Source organism: Mycena indigotica, assembly GCF_014461135.1.
Source record: "Mycena indigotica strain 171206Taipei chromosome Unknown Mind.scaff0002, whole genome shotgun sequence".
NCBI classification, from domain to species: Eukaryota; Fungi; Basidiomycota; class Agaricomycetes; order Agaricales; family Mycenaceae; genus Mycena; species Mycena indigotica.
The window spans coordinates 3,259,183-3,277,671 of record NW_023503001.1 but is presented as its reverse complement, the minus strand read 5'-3'; the positions used below and the strand labels follow the sequence as shown (position 1 = coordinate 3,277,671).

The 18,489-nt window shown below is 48.9% G+C and overlaps 6 protein-coding genes across 6 annotated transcripts; 2 read left to right on the top strand and 4 right to left on the bottom strand.

Moving 5' to 3' along the window:
• Nucleotides 1-345: 345 nt before the first annotated feature.
• MIND_00221200 (6PF2K domain-containing protein) lies at nucleotides 346-2,495 on the top strand (the record flags this gene model as incomplete). The annotated part of the gene is made up of 12 exons (XM_037359102.1): nucleotides 346-506; nucleotides 563-654; nucleotides 707-750; nucleotides 800-859; nucleotides 909-929; nucleotides 977-1,029; nucleotides 1,080-1,222; nucleotides 1,270-1,649; nucleotides 1,694-1,951; nucleotides 2,001-2,170; nucleotides 2,225-2,332; nucleotides 2,381-2,495. 12 exons carry the CDS (start codon nucleotides 346-348, stop codon nucleotides 2,493-2,495), a joined length of 1,605 nt encoding a protein of 534 aa, XP_037224197.1.
• A 1,378-nt stretch (nucleotides 2,496-3,873) lies between these two features.
• MIND_00221100 (MYND-type domain-containing protein) lies at nucleotides 3,874-4,718 on the bottom strand (the record flags this gene model as incomplete). Its single annotated transcript, XM_037359101.1, has 7 exons — nucleotides 3,874-3,886; nucleotides 3,945-3,984; nucleotides 4,032-4,040; nucleotides 4,153-4,294; nucleotides 4,343-4,416; nucleotides 4,475-4,626; nucleotides 4,678-4,718. 7 exons carry the CDS (start codon nucleotides 4,716-4,718, stop codon nucleotides 3,874-3,876), a joined length of 471 nt encoding a protein of 156 aa, XP_037224196.1.
• Nucleotides 4,719-4,862: 144 nt separating this feature from the next.
• Nucleotides 4,863-6,441, top strand: MIND_00221000 (AAA-domain-containing protein; the record flags this gene model as incomplete). The annotated part of the gene is made up of 6 exons (XM_037359100.1): nucleotides 4,863-4,886; nucleotides 4,933-5,044; nucleotides 5,096-5,225; nucleotides 5,275-5,892; nucleotides 5,939-6,369; nucleotides 6,425-6,441. The coding sequence occupies 6 exons, from the start codon at nucleotides 4,863-4,865 to the stop codon at nucleotides 6,439-6,441; spliced, it is 1,332 nt and encodes a 443-aa protein (XP_037224195.1).
• Nucleotides 6,442-6,551: 110 nt separating this feature from the next.
• Nucleotides 6,552-9,890, bottom strand: MIND_00220900 (Myosin motor domain-containing protein; the record flags this gene model as incomplete). Its single annotated transcript, XM_037359099.1, has 9 exons — nucleotides 9,741-9,890; nucleotides 9,615-9,693; nucleotides 9,539-9,568; nucleotides 9,236-9,495; nucleotides 8,996-9,184; nucleotides 8,268-8,942; nucleotides 8,165-8,218; nucleotides 7,370-8,118; nucleotides 6,552-7,320 (listed from the first exon to the last, which is right to left on the bottom strand). The coding sequence occupies exons 1-9, from the start codon at nucleotides 9,873-9,875 to the stop codon at nucleotides 6,552-6,554; spliced, it is 2,940 nt and encodes a 979-aa protein (XP_037224194.1). The 5' UTR covers nucleotides 9,876-9,890.
• Nucleotides 9,891-10,012: 122 nt separating this feature from the next.
• On the bottom strand, nucleotides 10,013-15,879 carry MIND_00220800 (ABC transporter protein; the record flags this gene model as incomplete). Its single annotated transcript, XM_037359098.1, has 33 exons — nucleotides 10,013-10,098; nucleotides 10,150-10,251; nucleotides 10,302-10,385; nucleotides 10,436-10,869; nucleotides 10,917-10,965; nucleotides 11,012-11,220; nucleotides 11,271-11,307; nucleotides 11,352-11,482; nucleotides 11,529-11,596; nucleotides 11,647-11,708; nucleotides 11,758-11,764; nucleotides 11,816-11,988; nucleotides 12,036-12,084; nucleotides 12,132-12,155; nucleotides 12,206-12,232; nucleotides 12,277-12,381; nucleotides 12,441-12,807; nucleotides 12,854-13,101; nucleotides 13,149-13,233; nucleotides 13,284-13,297; nucleotides 13,348-13,386; nucleotides 13,433-13,549; nucleotides 13,598-13,913; nucleotides 14,036-14,150; nucleotides 14,196-14,257; nucleotides 14,305-14,516; nucleotides 14,563-14,586; nucleotides 14,643-14,687; nucleotides 14,738-15,040; nucleotides 15,094-15,105; nucleotides 15,154-15,506; nucleotides 15,560-15,702; nucleotides 15,755-15,879. The coding sequence occupies 33 exons, from the start codon at nucleotides 15,877-15,879 to the stop codon at nucleotides 10,013-10,015; spliced, it is 4,227 nt and encodes a 1,408-aa protein (XP_037224193.1).
• A 210-nt stretch (nucleotides 15,880-16,089) lies between these two features.
• Nucleotides 16,090-18,430, bottom strand: MIND_00220700 (ABC protein; the record flags this gene model as incomplete). Its single annotated transcript, XM_037359097.1, has 10 exons — nucleotides 16,090-16,131; nucleotides 16,182-16,286; nucleotides 16,334-16,499; nucleotides 16,548-16,798; nucleotides 16,852-17,214; nucleotides 17,262-17,441; nucleotides 17,490-17,606; nucleotides 17,653-17,798; nucleotides 17,847-18,351; nucleotides 18,398-18,430. 10 exons carry the CDS (start codon nucleotides 18,428-18,430, stop codon nucleotides 16,090-16,092), a joined length of 1,908 nt encoding a protein of 635 aa, XP_037224192.1.
• Between the last annotated feature and the right edge of the window lie 59 nt (nucleotides 18,431-18,489).

Below are 18,489 nucleotides of genomic sequence, written 5' to 3'. Positions count from 1 at the left end.
GGGCGACGACGTCAGATTGTCGAGTAGTAGTGAGATGAGGCAACAGATAACACTGCTGGCGTTAACATCGTGGCCCAAAGCCCAGCGATGTTGGCGGAGAATATGACATCGACGCGTGGACTTTGCGTCAGGTGTGGGAGTGCAGGGTGCCTCGCGCAGGAATTCTAAAATGAAGGGGTTGCATCGGAGGGCTGTCCAAAAAAAAAGAGAGATCTGTTTAGAACACTCTCGCCAACAACGGGGGCGCGTCAGGTTGTGACTGTAAGCGGAACAACCGTCATTGTCACGAGATTTGTCCGGCTTTGGGTTATTTTCTTCCCACCACACTTCAGATACTTATAACATATGGCGGCGACCAATCCATCAAGCAAGGTCGGACAAGACCTCACTCGCGCTGCGGATGTTCTTCAAACTATGCAAGCCCACGGCGATCTGTCCCATCCTATTCCCCTTTCACCCAACATTCCACCAGCTGCCTTCTTGGCAAGCGGACTCCAGGGTTCCAAGTTCGTGGTGCAACGTTTCTCTCTCTCATGCCTAGATCGTAATCTACCGCCTCAAGGCTGAAGCAGTTTGATGAGTCTACAAACGTTAGCCGCAAGGGCTCACAAGCCCCTACTCCACCTCAATCAGTCAAGGGCATCGGCAAGAAGGGTATTAACTTCCAGCAAAACAAAGAATCAACGGTATTTATCTGAATAACCAGTCGCGAAACCGGATTACTCCGAGTCCAAAATTGTACTTGCGATGGTTTGTGGTTCCGTGAACCTAGACGACCGCGTGATAATGGGGGATCTAGGTCGGGCTTCCAGCGAGGGGAAAGTCCTATCTGAGCAACAAGCTCATGATATACCTCAAAGTATATGTCTTTTTGGTTGTCCTTGTTACTGACCAAACAACTGGAAAAGTGGCTCGAATACGATGTCAAGGTTAGGTCTATTCAATCTCATATCAACCTTTTCTTTTCTTTTCCCAGGTGTTCAATGTGGGACAACTAAGACGGACGAGAGCTAGGCAAAGGGCTCAAGAGTAATGTTTATTTCCCGGTTGTGTTCTGGTTTCTCACCGGTGATGTCAAGGAGTGGCGTCAAGGAAGACCATAGTGCTATTTTCTTCAGTCAAGACAACGCTGAAGGAACCCTGTCGCGAGATCGGCTCGCGGAAGATAGTTTAGAAATGCTCATCAAGTGGCTTAAAGACGGCGGGAATGTCGGAATTCACGGTTTGCACACTTTTCATAAGATGGAATCTCCGCTAAGTGGCCTTTAGATGCAACCAACAGTACACGAGCGCGGAGAGCCAAGATCGAAGCCCGTGTTGCAAAGGAGCCGGAGATGATGTTGATTTTTCTCGAATCGTTGTGCGACGATCCTGCCGTCATTGCGGCTAACATTGCGCTTAAAGTCAGTTCGGGGGACCCGGACTACAAAGACCTGCATCCGGAGAAGGCCAAAGCCGACTTCATCCGCCGCATCCACGAATATGAGAAGGTCTACGAAACTATCACCGAGCCGCACTTGTCCTATCTCCGCATCACGAATGTGGGGAAGGAGGTAACTGTTTCTCGAATAAACGGTTACCTCTCCAGTCGAATCGCATTTTACCTCATGAATCTACATCTTAACCCGCGCAGCATCTACTTATCTAGGGTATATATTTTTTTACATTTTCTGTCACTTTACTCATTTTTTAGCATGGAGAAAGTCAATACAACGTCGAAGGCAAGCTTGGTGGCGACTCCCTTCTGTCCCCCCGCGGCATGGAGTATGCCAGAGCATTGCCTGCTTTGATTAAAGACAACGTGGGCGACGCACAATTGACGGTCTGGACGTCGACCCTCAGAAGAACGATCCAGACAGCGGAATTGCTGGACTTTACAAAGCTGACATGGAAGTCATTGGATGAACTGGACGCTGGTGTTTGCGATGGAATGACATATGAGGAGATCGAGGTATTTCTGCTCGTTTTTTTACTTACCACGAACTTGCAACTTTCCACAGCAAGCCTACCCCGATGACTTTGCGAACCGCGATGAAGACAAGTTCAACTATCGCTATCGTGGCGGGGAATCATATCGCGATGTTGTTGTCCGATTGGAACCAGTCATTATGGAGCTGGAGCGACAGGAAAACATCCTCATCATCGGACATCAGGCTATTTTGCGTTGTTTGTGAGTTTGAGCAACGGTGGTTTTTTTTTTGCTATATTCACGCTCTTCTTCTAGATATGCATACTTTCACCACCTGTCACAAGACGATCTTCCTTACATTAAAATCCCGCTACATACTGTGATTAAGCTCACTCCCAAAGCCTACGGTTGCGACGAGGAACGGTGAGCGGTTGTTTTATTTCTCGGAGGGTTTGCGCTGACCAAGCCTAGTTACGCACTTCCGATCACTGCTGTTGACACTCATCGGCCGAAGCCCAAAGTTGCCCAGCCTGTGGTCCAGCCATCGACCACAAGACAGTACTTTACAGAACCTTCTTCCATCTAGAGCATGGCGAGTATGGCGTAGTTTGACCTAGAACTGGAACTTGAATGTGTAGAGTACTCTTTACGTCCGTGTAAACGCCGCTTACAGCTTGTCACCCCACCAAAATGGTTATCCGTTCCCCAACGTTCTGGAATCGACCCATTTCATAAATATTTGGAGCCGAATATAAGCACCGCCGAGCCGTCGCTTTCTTGGAAACGAACCACCATGTCTTCACTCGCCCTCCGTTCTCTCCCTCGCCTGGTGACGCCTCGCCCTGCCAGTCGCAGCATGCATGCTCTCTACTCCCCATTCGGCGCCATGGCCCCCAGAGCAGTGCGCCCCACCGAAGTCGAAGCGAATAATATTCCACAACGTATGCGAGTGAACGTCGTCGCCAATGCTCCCCGCGAGAGTTTCAACGGAGTCCCCCTCGGCGCCTTTGAGGTCTCTATGCCCTACCAACCAACCCAACCAACCAAACCGGCCAAGGCCAAGGGCGACGCGCGGAGTAAGGCTTGAATTGAAGGAAACAAATAGATGAAACCAATAACTGTCCTGTAATAATGTTGTACAACCACTTTCTTGCGATTCTACCTGGACGTCTCGACGTACTAGAGATTGGACGGAGGCCATCCTTTTGTGAGCATCAACAGCGGAGGAGCTCAACAGCCACACGAATTACATGTCAAAGGTCTGGATCGCCCTCGATGGTGTAGTGGCGGTGCACGTATGACACGCTCACGTGATCGTAACTTCGACCGAAAAAAGCAGCTTTCCCGCCCAACAAAAGTTTTCCCCGACGGGGAATCGAACCCCGCGCTCGAGCGACCATTACGTAATCAATACAATGAGAAGCTCATATGTTACCGATACACCATCGAGGAGATGTTATAGGTTCAAAAGGGCTAGGTAACCGCAGTAAAAAAAAACTAAGTCCAAAAAAGTCGAAAAATTCTGGGATCCAGATTACCGTGTAGGGAGAACTGTCAGCAATTCGTGTTTCTAGTAAATTTGAAAGCCAACTCTTAAGGCAGCGCGTTAACAGAGTTAAACAGTATTTCAACTAAATGCTTCTGGCATCCCCAAAGTCACCTCCAGCTCTACATCCGCCGACCCGGCATCGGTCCAAGAGACCCCTTTGATCATTTTGCAAGTCTAAAAAAAAATATTAAAACTGCAGAGGATATACACAATAACCTTGCTATGTCTCGACCAATCTTGTGTTTGGCATGCGACGCTACACCGACCAGTGAAGTCCAAAAAAGGTCGAAAAATTAAGAAAGGGGTATGTAGGGACAGGTCTGCCTTATTGTAACAGTATTTCAACTAAATGCTCCTGGCATTCCCAAAGTCACCTCTGGCTCTACTCCGCCATCGGTCCAAGAGACCTCTTTGATCATTTTGCAAGTCTAGAAAAAAATATTAGAACTGCGAGAAGAAGAAGAAGAAGAGGATATACACAACAACCTTGCTATGTCTCGACCAATCTTGTGTTTGGCATGCGACGCTACACCGACCAGTGAGGTTATATTCGTTTTATCGCAAGAGACTAACCTGCAATACCTTGACACCAGAGTTAAACACAACATTAAAGGTCAAGAACTTAAGCTTTACCGCGTCAGTTTACATCGACTACATCGACTCATTGACGTTTCTTCTCGTTGACATTTCGCACAGGATCCAGCGAGGGGTGCAGTAGTAGCATTTGGTTGTTGTAGACCTGAGGGCGGTGAGCCTGCCGCCAAGGCTTGCTTACGAATGAGTTCATGGACCGCAGAGTGGCAAGGACCGCCTTGAGCTTCACAAAGCTGGTGCATCTGCGACAATATTAAAGAGTTTGATCCTTCTGCACTTGGTTGGCTCACATTCAAGGTTACGACCGGGTCCTCCAATCGTAGATTCGGCTTTGGATCGAGGACGACCTCTCGCGCTGGATCCCCTTTCAACAACAAGGTTGGGATTTGTTTATTCGCAGGTGTCTTCAATGCAAATCTCACCACATATCTCACACAGCCAGCGTTGGGAATGCTTCATGTCGAACCCAATAGCCATGACCGATTTTTGAGCCCATCCGTCAAGAACAACCAGGTTACTTTGGGCTTGTTCGGGGAGGTCTTTTTTGAGGAGAACATCACAACGATGCTCGTTACTACGACATTGATATCGACCACGACTTGAGTTCCAAGTTGAATACGCGCACTAGCCATAGATAGATACTTGGATAGTAAGCTGTTTCGCCATTGCGCAGGGAAAAAGTTCTCAGTGTGACACTTGATTCCGACTATCATCAGCCCGCAGTATGAGAGTCATCGAATGGCTGCGTTAACTACGCCGCTCTCTGCATAAAAAGACAGAGAGAGAGAGAGAGGAAATGGAACGCATACAATGTCTCCCCAGACAAGTTTAAACGTCCGCTTTCTCCATAAAACTTCCGGCCCTAATAATATATCCACAGAAAGCAATCGAGATTGTGGAAAGGGCCATCCAGCACGACAAGGCTCAAAACCACCAGCAAGCATGCAAAGACTACATGGACGCGTTGGATTATTTTATGCTGGCGTTGAAGTGTCCGTCCGACTCTCTTCTCTCTCATTTCCTGCTGACTATATTGGCGACAGACGAGAAGAATGAGCAGTTCAAGATCCTCATCCGCTCGAAAATTGACGACTACCTCGCTCGTGCTGAGATTTTGAAGAAAACGCTGTCGCCTCCTTCTCCCACCGTATCAGCAGCGCGAGCAGTCAAACAGTATGCCATTGATATCTTTAGAATCTTGCTTCTCATGTTTTGGCCGAAGGACGGATGCAACGGACGATCCCGAAACCAAGAAACTTCGTGCTGGTCTCGCAGAGGCGATCATCAGTACTTCTGGCTCCAGTGCTTCTACTGTTACTTGGGATGACATCGCTGGACTGGAAGCAGCAAAGCAGGCCCTCAAGGAGGCCGTTGTCATCCCCATGATGTTTCCGCATCTTTTTGCTGGACGACGACGGCCGGTCAAAGGGATACTACTCTATGGACCCCCCGGGAACGGGGAAAAGCCATCTGGCAAAAGCAGTAGCAAGCGAGGCCAAGAGCACCTTTTTCAGCATCAGCTCGACCGACATCGTGAGCAAATGGCAAGGGGAGTCAGAGAAGTGAGTTGTTTTCATTTCATGCCACTCTCGCTCACCTTGACCCCCAGATTGGTTCGCCATCTGTTTGAAATGGCACGGGAGATGCGTCCGACGGTCATCTTCATCGACGAGGTCGACTCGCTCACCGGTGCGCGAGGTGACGGTGATTCAGAAGCCACTCGACGCCTCAAGACCGAGTTCCTGGTACAAATGGACGGATTAGGCAGAGACGACTCGGGAATCCTGGTCATCGGTGCCACAAACATTCCATGGGCAATTGACTTGAGCATCAAGCGCAGGTTTGTTCCAAAGCCCCTCCTCTTACATAATCGCTCAGCTGCGTAGATTTGAACGGCGTATATACATTCCACTCCCCAATGGTCAAGCCCGCAAGGAAATGTTCAAGTTGCATGTCGGCGGCACACCGTCAGAACTCACAGACGCCGACTACGAACTTCTGGCGCAGAAGACAGAGGGTTATTCTGGAGCAGATGTTTCTCTGATCGTTCAAGACGCGTTTATGCAGCCCATACGAAACCTGATGACAACATCCTACTTCAAGGCTCTACCTCCAAATGCGGATTCGGTTGTCCAGTGGGTAGCCTGTCACGAAACCGACGAAGGGGCGGTTAAGAAGGGTCTTGCAGAGCTCAAGCCGGAGGAAGTATATGACCCCGTACTGATGATGGCTGACTTCTCTCATGCATTGGGAAATGTCCGGCCAACAGTGACGGAGAAGGACCTGGAAGGGCATACCAAGTGGACAGAGGAGTTTGGTCAGTATTTTTTTTCTGCGTCTGCTGCTCAATATTTTCCTCATCTTGTTTCAAGGGAGCTATGGTTCTTAAAAAGTGTTCTTAAAAAGTCGCCTCAGGTCCGTATTCAAGATATACAGGGTATGGTAAAATGTGCTGTGAATTACTCGAAGCATCTAAAAGTAAAAATGGAAAGCAAGTCGTCAGCGCGATATATTCGTGCTCGAGTTCCACGGTGGCCGCTTTTTCATGAACTGGTCGTAGATTGGGGTCGTAAAGTTGTTTGGACTGGGTGACAGCGCTCGATTTGATGGCGTCGAGACAGCTGGTGCGGGCGTTGTGTCTTCGTACCAGGATCGTCTCGAAAGTCGCTTCGCAGCAGCTTCAAGACGGCTGGGTCGCCGACCAACAGGAGCACCAGTTTCTGGAGTTGAAATGTCCGGAACAGTCAGCGAAGACCTTTCTTTGCTTCCAAACGAGAACATGCGTCGTATTTTTCCGGGACTACCATTTTCGGGTGTCGAGGTCCCATTCGAGACGGGAGTTTTACGACCCGCTTCACGAGCCTTTCGTCTTGCTTCCCTCTCCGCCTTTTCCTTCGCCGCTTTCCTTGCTTTTGCTGCTTCAGCCTCCTGTCTCGCCTTTTCTTTGACAGCGCGAAATTGACGACGAGCAACCGCACCTCGCCAACGAGATTGGATAGCCACAACGGTGGATCGGAATGAAGCCAGTCGTCGCAGCACGATTATCCTTCGGAAATTTGTTTGGAAGAATTGGACAGCGTTCAGCTTGTCTGATCGCGACGTCTCAATATTTGCTAGAACACCTGTCCGCAGGAAAAGCTTGGTCTCGCCAAATTGATGCTGAGACTTGTCGACCTTGGCTTTGAGAAGCACAAGTACGCAGATACGCTTGTATTGCTCTCGCTTGATGAGGGAAGGTCCCTCGCGCCAGTTGATGAGCATATGGTACCTTTACCCAGTCAGAGGACAACTGAAAAAAATATAATAAAACCACAAACCTCCGCGCAAAGTCCTCAAACTTCCAGCGTGACGGATAGCCTGCTGTGCTGATTCTTATTGTCTCGAGGACGCCAGATGCACGAAGTTGTGCAAGAACGAGTAACGAGCTGAACTCCCAAGCCTTCTTGTGTTGATTTGGCTTGATACAACGAATGTAGTGGACTTGGGTCATCCGAAGCATTTCCATCAAGGTTCCCAATGAGCTTTTGAAGATCGATCCTAGCGTCGGCTTCTTGACTGCGGTACTGCGAGCAGTGGTTGCGACCAACGAGGTTCTACCAGGGTCCGGAATCTTCGAAATCGAACTATCAGCCGCATGGGTTTCGTCACCACCTTCACGGTGTTGCAGAGCGACGTCAAGGACTTCTCGTAGGAATGGATTACTCGAGGAGGTGAGCAGCGCAAGATGCTCTTCGGGAACAGTGTCGCGGTTCTTTTCAAGGAAACCATCAACCTGGTATGTGACATCCAATGCGTAGTGGGCGACGGTGAACGCAGAGTTGGCGAATTTAGGCATTTTGTAGACGGCTTTATTCGCTGGTTTGTCCAGTTGAGCATTGAGTTTTTGCAAGAAGGAAGCATCGGTTCCTAGTGGTAGCCTCGATTCCTCGTCTAGCAACGATAAAATGCCAATTTTGCCTTCCATCAGGTCAATGGCCGACTGGTTATCCTCGAATTCGATCAACGTCCAACTGATTTTTTCTGCCTTGTATTCGTCCTGAGACAGTTTAAAGACGTAGGTGTTGAACTAGAAATCGATAAGTCGGCGGTACTCAATCTGGAAAGAAAGGCACCTCATGTTGGAGCTTCTCGTTGGCGTAGTTGATGCAGAACTGTTCAAAGGAGTTCTGGCAAAACGTTAGAATAGGCACCAGAACATAGTGGCCAGCACCAGACCTTGTCAAAATGTTCGAATCCATATATATCCAAAACTCCGATATATGTCTCTGCACGAGTCGCCGCATCACCATAACGCCCTGCTAAGCTCTCGTTGATAGAAAACACCAGCCATTCAAACAGACAAGCGTAGACGAAACGAGTTATGCTGTCGCGCACTTGCACAGCCTGAGGTGCAGTCAAGTTGGTCACGATCTTCTCTGACCGAGTTGTTATTTGCTTCTTCACGGTCCATTTCCTAAAGTTGACAGGATCGACGCCCAGAAACTCCATCGCTCGCGCCATAGAAGGGTCGTCTTCTTCAATAGCAGCATCTGAACGCGTCTGAGTGACATTAATGTCGCCGAGATGTAAGAGTGCTGCCAAGAGTTGGAATATCGATTGCTGTCGGTCTTCATCTATCCCAATAATCCGGAGGGCGGTCTGCATTGCATGAAACTTGTCACGATCGCTTTCGTCCACTGTCGAAAACCCGCCTTGGTTGAGGTAGTGGAATTTACTGTAGTCCGCTTCCAAACCGAGCTCCTCAAGAGTTTCGGAACGCAAACCAGCACATATCTGGTAAAATATGTGGTAATTTCGTTCCGTTTGCGCCTGATATGTCAACCGAGAGCGTTCTAACAAGTAGGTGCGAACACGAGCGCCGACAATGTGTCGGTTGGTATCAAATAGAAGCTAAACCCCGAGTTAACACCCCGACGCATATTGGGCAAAAACATACTACTCACCTGGATATACTTCCCAAAGCGGGAGGAATTATCGTTGCGCGTGGTTTTGGCGTTTCCAAATGCCTCCAAAATGGGATTCGTTGCTTGAATCTGTTGCTCCACTAGACTCGCTCCCTCTATGAATGAGTTCTTGTCAAGATTCAGAGTTGGTGTCTTTGGTGCGGCAATGTACCGCATGACGAGTTTGGCCTCAACACATATTAGTTGGGCGTCTTCCAAGTAAAATGGTTCGCGACGCACAGACTCGGTCTTCCCTGCTCCACTCTCTCCGGACACTATGATTGTTTGCCCATGCCCATCCAACGACATTGCTGCGAACGCATCTTCTGCAATCGCAAAGAGATGCGGCTCCAGTTCTCCTCTTCTTCGCCCAATATAGCTCTTGACAATTTCTGGGGTATACAACGGGACTGGTTCGAAAGGATTGACCGCAAGAAGCACCGACCCGCTGAAGGTATAAATTTTTCGTTCCGTGTACCGGGACTGCACCCCATGAAGAACTACAAATGAGATATAAGCGAGTGGGGGGACGAAACACGCAACTGGAAGGCTCGTTCAGAATAGAAAGCGTTGCTAAAGTGCGGATTAGCCCAAACTACATCGCGTTAGCTCCACGCACCCAAATCGTCTGCCGCTTCGAGTAGGGGAGGATTGCGCAAAGGAGGCAAGGTCGAGGCGTTTCCAGTTACTGTTGTTTGCTGCCAACTTGTTAGTTCTTTGAGAGAAACTGTTGATCAAGCGCAACTTGGCCACCCTCGTTAGTGACGACGAGCGTCAAGCCATCGGCCGACGCTTTGCAGCTCGATATTTCTGCGGGAATCCAGCCATGTTCTGGGTCTTCAAGAAAGACGCGAGCGCCGACGGAATATGCAGTTGTCATGGAGTGAAAGTGAGCATGGGTAATGGTAGTATGATCACGGTCACGCTCTGAACGCGAAAACAATGTCTATAGCGTGCTACACGTGTCTAAGGCCAAACTAGGTCGCTGTATCGTAAGTAAAATGTTGCTACATGAGTTCAATCTCCACCCGTCCTGACCTTTCGGGCCAGTCTAATGTCGTCAAGCGATATCGAGGAGTGGTCACACATTCCTCTGAAGATGCCTGGTGTTTTGAATAAGAAGAGCTAGAGAAACCGACTTTGATCATTCTCACCGTTAGGTAGCTGGTACAGGTTAGCAGGAGTGTCGAATTCTGCAATCTGACCCGCGTCCATAACGCAAATTCTGTCATATGAAATGATCGTTGCAAGTCGGTCTACCAGCCAAGTTAACGAAAGAAAGGAACCGTGGTACGCAAGTACTCACGTGCTATGCACAGAATTGTGCGGTCTTGGAATTCGTGCGCGATGGTATCTTGAATGTTTCGGTCCGTCTCATAGTCAACCGACGCTGGGAAACAATTTATGTAAAATGACCAAAAAAAAAGCCACTAGACGCACCTGTTGCCTCATCTAAAACGAGGATTTTCGCATTTTTCACCAGTGCTCGGGCTAGCGAAACCAAAGAGCGCTGTCCAACAGACAGATTCTGCCCTTCGTCTTCTATTGGTGTATCAAGAGTAAATTTATTGACGGGGGTATTCGCCCCTGTGCCCGGTTCTGACGACGTGGATTCGCGCTTGGGCGTATCGACTAGATAGGACCGCCGCAAAGCATCCCAAAGCGTTGCGTCATCCGCCAAGTTGAATGGATCCAAGTTGGTCCGTAAAGTGCCGGAGAAGAGCAATGGGTCTTGTGGGATAATTGCCAACCCACTTCTTAGGTCACCAAGACCAATTTCAGAAATATCGACTCCGTCGATGACAATTGAGCCAGATGTAAGCTCTACCAGCCGAAATAGTGCAGTCATGATGGAACTTTTGCCCGCGCCGGTCCTAAGCATTCTTAACAGTGAAGTCTCAGCCAGAGAAAATTTAGTCACCGTCCGACAATCCCAATCTTCTCTCCGGCTTTAACAGTCATGGACAAGCCTGCAAGACAGTAAGCTCAGAGGAAAACATCAGCAAAAAAATGTGCCTTTGATAACCGCAGGGAGCCCGGGCCGGTACTTCAGAACAATGTCTTTCATCTCGATTTGGCCTTGCGCCGGCCAGGGAGCTGCTGGTTTGCGACCCGGAATTTCATCAGGAGCCTCTTGCTCAACCTCTGTCGCATAGTGGAATACTCGTTCAACAGAGTTCATGTCGTTTTCAACTTCTGCGCTTTGCCGGACCATCCAACCAAACCTAAACGAGTAATCAGACGAGAGATCAGTGGCTAACTGGGTTGAACGTACGCTTGTTGTACGCTTAAGATGTACGATAGCACAAGTCCTGGATATCAATGAGCACGGGTGAGGGAGAATAGATGAATTTACCCGTTTGAGCCGGGGAAATGCTGAATCGTGCCCCAACAGCAAGCATTGCGACGACGAATGTTAGAACTGATCCTAAGAAATCTAACCGGATTCCAAGCCACCGCTGGTTCGTCACTGAGAGCCAATACGCTCTGGAAGATGTCAGTCATTCGAGTGTTCTGTCGAGCCCAAACTAACCGATTCTCTGTATCCATTAAACGCTCATTGTCACGAAGGAAACGTTCGGAGACACCGTAAGCTCTAATCTGGTTCAATGTTTCAAAAACACGTGTGGGATGCATTCGTGAGGACCCACTGTTGCCAATCCTGACAAGCTCTCGCTGAAGTGCGTGTAGAGGGACGAACGCAGTAACGCATCTGTGGAGTATTAGATCCCACACAGTTTTTATGGTAGGATTGCTGGTACCAAGACGCTGCACAAATCATTCAGAAAACCCGTTGTTCAAGACAAAACACTGCCATACCTTGATTTCTCGGGCACTTGCGCGATAAAAAGCGGCGGCAAAATAATACAAGAGGAGAATGCATGCAACAGCGATGAGGAACCAGGTTTCCACGATGGCGATAAGGATGATTGCACCGAGAATGTTGGACGCGGTGGCGGCAAACATTCTCAACGCATCCCCGAGGGTAGAATCTGAATGTTGACGTAAGCACCTAATAAGGCCACGTGATTGGACATACCAATTGTATCGATATCCTTGGTGAAACGATGCATGATACGACCAAGAGGCTAATAAACATTGAGACACACTAACACACCATAAAGAGACAACAAACCGTAGTATCAAAGAAGGACATGGGCTATTGAGCTTCAGTTTTTATGGAAACGAGGAAACAATTGGAGTGCGTACAGCGTACATGACCCGTTTCAAAGCACCCTGTGAACGATTCATCATTATCTCAGTTCAGAATGGACAAATACCTTGTGCAAATTTTGCGATGCAGCAAAAGTGAGCAACGCAAACGAGGCACCCACAAAGAACATGGCGATAGCTTGACAGACACCTAAGACGGCGTAGATCGCCATCTGAAGCAATGTTAGCAGTTGAAACAGGGCAAGCGACGTTTCTTGTAGAGGAGACGCACATAAAATCCAGCAGATCGCTTAAACTTGTCCTCTTGCCAATATACCAGCCAATAAGAGCTCATTACGTTGGCTCCTTGGAGGAATACGAGAGAAGCGATGAGGAGCGGAACAACAAAAGTCCCATTGCCCGCTTTGATATAGGCACCATAAACTTTGCCACTGATAGAACCGATGTTGCGCTCCTCAGCCTGCATCAAAGCAGTTCCGGCTACGGCTTTCTTCCTGGCGACGGTGGCTTCAGGAACTTTCTCCTCTTCCTCCTTCTCTGCAACCTCACCGTCGTCCCTCGAACTCTCATTTGAACCAAATTCCGTCACAAATTTGGCGAACTCCCCCTGGATAGACATGAGTTCTGCGTAGGTACCGCTAGCTTCGGTGAGAGAAAGTGCTAGCAGCAAAAAATGCAGCGTACCTTTCCGCGATTCGGCCGTCAGAAAGCGCAATGATATAGTCGACATAAGGCAGGAAGTGCAATGCGTGGGTGACGAGGATCCGAGTCTTTCCAGAAAGTGTGTTTTGGAGAACATTGTGGAAGACAGCTTTGCCAACATGTGCGTCTAGTGCAGAGAGTGGATCATCAAAAATTTGAATGTCGGTGTCCGAGTAGATGGAGCGGCAAATATTCAGGCGCTGTCGTTGGCCCCCTGAAAGAGAGATACCCTGGACAAGTTCAAATTGGTCATCAAGTCATGGTATTTCCGATTCACCTTCTCGCCAACTTCAGTCAGGTCCCCGTTTGGAAGCATTTCCAAGTCTGGCTCGAGACAAGAGTCCTTCACAGCTTTCCAATATCTATGCCGAGTTGATCACTAGCTTTTGGACGAAAGAAAGCACAGGCTTACTTGACTTCGTCAAACTGAGGTCGAAGTGAGTATCAACATCACGGTCACAGGAAGATAATCTTACAGGCAAGCCAAAGCAGATATTGTCCCGGATAGTTGCGTTCTAACGAGACGTGAGACTTCAAAAGTTGGAGAGGTAGGTGGAGTACCTGAATCCATGCCGATTGTGGGCAATAACCAACAGAACCGCCGAACTTTGTATACCCACTGGTTCGTCGCATCTCACCGATCATACCTTGCAGCAATGACGTCTTGCCACTGCCGACCTGAGAAGAGTAAGGTAGTCTGGATGGAAGGCGGAGGACAGGACGCACCGCTCCCACTATGGCGACGAGTTTGCCTCGAGGAACCGTGAAGGACAGATTTGACATTTTGAAGACCTTGACATCCTCTGGCTTTATTTCTGCGGCTTTGGCGGCAGCCTTGGCAAGTTCGGCTGTTTTCTTCTGTTTCTTCTTCTTCTTTCCGTCTTCAGCTTCGGGCGGTGGACCGTCCCACTCGAAAGTCGCATCATGAACCTCAACAGCCACATCAAGTTTGTCATCACGGATGATCTGAACACCATCGAAAGTCTCCGCAACAAAGACGTCATACAGGCGATTAGAGGCATTGAGGGCATCCGCGATTGAGCTGTAGGACACCGCTTGAAATATAGTGAGCAACATTCAACACATAATTTTGTTGTGACTCACGCAAACTAGGGAGTGCCAGTGAGACAGTGATGCATGGAAAAGCAGATATGGTTTACTCACAACATCAGAGGCAATCGCAGCAGATTGAACAAGGTCAACGACGCGAAAATGACAGATGGTTCAAGAGAATGTCCCGTCAAGGAGTATGTAACAAACGACAGAACGGAGGCGAGGGCTGCACAGTTTTAATGGGGGAATATAAACCCGAGCAAAGGCTTACCCGGCATGGCCATGGCTAGAGCATTCAAAGAAGATCGGAGGAGTAACAGGGAGCGAATGTAACTAGGCACTGTCAGTGAAGATTGCATGTGCAACAGCAGGATAAATACCCCATTTCATTGCGTCGAAAGCCGCTAATGCGCTGAAGGAACGGTGCTTCCCAGTTGAATAACTTGATGATCTTCATCCCTCCTAGGATCTCCTGAAGCCCTTTGGTGCGCTTGTCAGTCCAGTTCATGGACTTCTGTCGGAATTTGAACAGTTGTTTCATTGCCATTGTTTGGGCGGGGGTAGCCAGAATGAAGAAAGCAAAGCCCGTAAGCTAAAAAAAAAAATGAGATGCGTGCATCCTCACAGACTGCACTTACTGCACTCGGTCCCAAGTTAATGAGCTAAGTGTGCAGGGGTTAAAAATATAGATGAGACGCGCCGGAAAAACCACACGAACCAGAAGAATCAGACATATTATCATTTGGATCGGTGCTGACCAAGACTATTATATAATCAGAGAATAAACGCTTTGGTGGGGAAGTATCATGATACCATGTGGAAGAAACCTGCGCAGAAGTCGATACGCGAAACATCGGAGGAAATGTGGTTAACAAGTTTGCCGTTCGGTAGGGTCGACCGAGCCCGAGAGGTAAGCCTCAAAGACCTTGAATAGATTGCTGTGATTAGTCCGCCTCGGACAAGTACGCCGGTCGACATTGCCCTATAGAAAAAGTGGTGTTGGCAAAGTGCGCCAATCCACTGCATCAACAACAATGCTATTGCTAGGCCGACGCCATGGCCAATCGGCGGGGCTTGTTGGCCAGTGCGATGAGCCGTATAAGATGTCGTAGCAAACTAGATGGATGTGGTCAAACGAATACTTGCAAGGGACAATTTATATGTCGTACTTGGATTATTGCCTGGAGGGTACAAATCAGTCCAGCCCGGCATCAACTGGGTATACGCACCTTGACGACTAGCGGAGAGGTTATCTGTGCAGTGTCTCCAATAACTTTCAGTATTCCTCCTGACCAGAACCAGTACTTGACACTGTCGTTGATTGCCCAAACGAGGCTCGCTTTGCGGCGTCCTCCAACTTCTTGCCACTTTTTACGGCGTTCGGCGCGATTTCCCCGAAGGGACCACGATAGAACCAGCCAAAGCGACGGAGTAATTTCACCAGCAGCAAGACGAGCATTGTATTCAGTTGCTGCCTGATGCCGGCGGTCAAAGGACTCGTTGATTTTTTGGGAAATGCGGAGGGAGGCGCGGTCGTCGCCAAGCTTGTACAGGTCTGTGGCCTCTAGTGGTCGAGCATATCCTGTTGATGGGTTAATCAAATCTCGAGGTTAGTATGTACTGCGTATGACGCACCGAGAGACAACAAGGGCGTGATCCAACCGAAAAATAGAATATTATACCAAGCAGCGTTGACCTCTGGAGAGAGTGCAGCGTCGTCTAAAGTTCCGCTGGGAGGTGGTGGTGGCTTGGTGGAGGTGAACGGAACGCGAGAATACCTAAAGCACGTAATTGAACAGCTGGATGGCGTGTCTGCCAACATCAACTCACCAAGACCTTTCGTACACAAGTGTTGATTTCAAGCCTGGTTTTTCCTCAGTCACAGCCTCGGTTGATGATCCACTAGAGCCACGGGATGGCGAGCGAGAATCTTCTGCGTGCTCAGACTTGGCCATGGGAGCGGAGGGAGACAGCTACCTGCGGCCTGGGTGTTTTGTCATTGACTGAGTAAGCAAAAGGGTATTCTCTTTGAATTGTTCCGCCGCGGCGAGCAAGTTCCGTGGTGAGATTTTTGTGGATGATGTCACCCTTGGACTGCTTCGCTGTTGGCCTGTACACAAGATGATGATAGAACAAGTCCAGCACAGGTACATAACTAAATGCTGCTACGTCTTGCCATACGACTCCTTCAGCTGGCCTAAAGCAGACTGTTCCGCGCATTAGTCAGGCTGGATGACAAGAGATACCAAAAATAGACCTCGTAGAATCCTCGGATTGGGCCTAATTCCTTCTCCCCAGCACGAAGTCGCTTCAGCTTAGCAAAGTGGTCTGCTTCCTTCATCATTGTTTTGAAGTAACGAGCCTGGATAAAAGGTCAAGTTTAAGTGAACGAGCAGGACCAAAATGTACCTCCTGCTCCTCAACTAATGTCCATGCATCGCCTGATCGCCCGGCTCGAGCTGTGCGACCGACCCGGTGGACATATTTACGCATGTCGATGGGTGCATCGTAGCTCACTACATGTGACACATGGCTGATATCTATACCGCGCGAAATCAAGTCTGAACAAACCAAACTGCATTCACAAGTCAATTGGCCGACAACGGGAATAGCGGACACCTACATTTTGATTTCTTGGGCCTTGAACTTGTCTAATATTGTTTTACGTTCGTTGGCAGTGAGATCGCTTGAATATGCCTTCATGGTTGTCGTCGAAGACTTCCTCGCACTCTCGAAGAATTCGAAGAGTCGGACGAGACGAGCTGTCGACTCAGCCGACTTTGTGAACACCAACGCATTAGTAATCCCATGCTCCAGAATTATGTAAAAGAAAAATAGCGGCTTCAACGACGACTCGCACACCAGCATCCGCTCCTAGAGCAACAAAAGCATGAGAGACGCAGCACCCAAAAAAGGAATCAACTCACGGTGAGCGTTGCAGGCATGGAGAATTTATCCATCGCAACATCTAATATGCCATCGGTGTCTTTGCTCTCCTGCACGATAAAGTATTTGGGATCGCGAAGATCAAGTGCTGCAAGTTTCCCAGGGTCCCGCGTTAGTGTTGCTGAAAACAGGAGCTTTTGACATGAAGATTCCCTCCGATCCATGATGCTAGGTAGCACTGGGTAGGGCAATAACGAGCGAAACGCAGGAGCCACAGCATCATGCCGCCTGGGAATTTCTTTGTGTTTGAGAACTAGATCAGATGGTGGACGGGTCGCAGCGAGAACCTGTGCCAACCAGTCTTGGAAGGACTGTGCCAGAAGACGATCTGCTTCGTCAATCACCTACAGAAACGTCAAGGCACGCCAGGGAGAGAAATGAAAAGACGAACGAGAAACCTAAGATGTTGAAGCGAAAAATTGGGGGTCTCGTTCAAGTGGTCAATTAAGCGACCAGGGGTGCAAATGAGTATATCCACGCGACTTAAGCCCCCAGCAAGAGAAGCTAGATTGCCCCCAACCAGCTGAGCCTGCTCATGTGAGAACGAATGCTGACCAGTAGCAGTCCCAATCTACACCAAACAATAAAACACTAAACAGATATTGTTAGTGGGTCTCACCTTGAGTCCGCGTCCCTTGCCAACCGCCTCGAATGTCTCGCGCACTTGCGTCACTAAGTCCCTAGTTGGTAGAACCACAAGTGCTCGTAATCGCGTCACGATTCTAACTGAGAGGACCTATGCCTTTAATTGATTTTTACCAGAGTATTTCTCGATTGCGCACCTCTACGATGGGTACAACATAGGCCAACGTCTTCCCACTTCCTGTTGGGGCGGAGACACAAACATCGCGAGGAGGGTTATAAGGGCGGTATAAATCATGGTCCCTGAGGCCTTTAGAGAGCAAGAAAGGTAACAGACTCGTCTGGACTGCGGCCAGGTTACAATAGTTTCTGCGCAAGAGGTATATGCACTTACCTGCGAATAGTTCAACAATACCCAGATCCACTAGCCGTCTCCTCATCTTTTCGCCGATTCCAGTGCCCCCGTCTTCTTCCCCGTTCGGCGGTATAGGCAGTAAACGCGACGCGTTCACCAATTCCGCGTCAATTAGAGCCTGATCGAGGCCTTGCAGTGCGAGGTCTGATTTCGACGGCGCATCTGGATGTTCTGGGAGCGGGAAGGAAGGCAGAGGTGGTAAATCTTGTGGGATGACATTCGTTTGCTGCTGAGTGTTAACCGGTTCTTCATCCATTTCCACATCCTCCATCTCCTGTTGAACTTCGATTTTTTGTCGTTTCTTGGGAGGCTTCTCAACTACTTGAACATTTGGCAGGGGCGGCTCTTCTTCATCGTCATCTTCTCCGCTGTCAGACTCGGACTGCTCAGCATCCTTGTGGGTTGGTCTCGCGGCGGACTTGGGTTTGTTTTTCTTGCGCTCTTTCTTGCGCTTCAAGTAGCGTTGTTTGGCTTTTGTTTTTTGCTAGTTATGCGTGAAAATTCTCCGCAACATAAGCGGGAATGTATACCTTGGGCGGTGCTGGCTGGGCTACAACGACCATTCGAAGCCAAAGTACAATAAAAGCGTGACACGAATATTTGCCTGACAGTTCAATCCAAA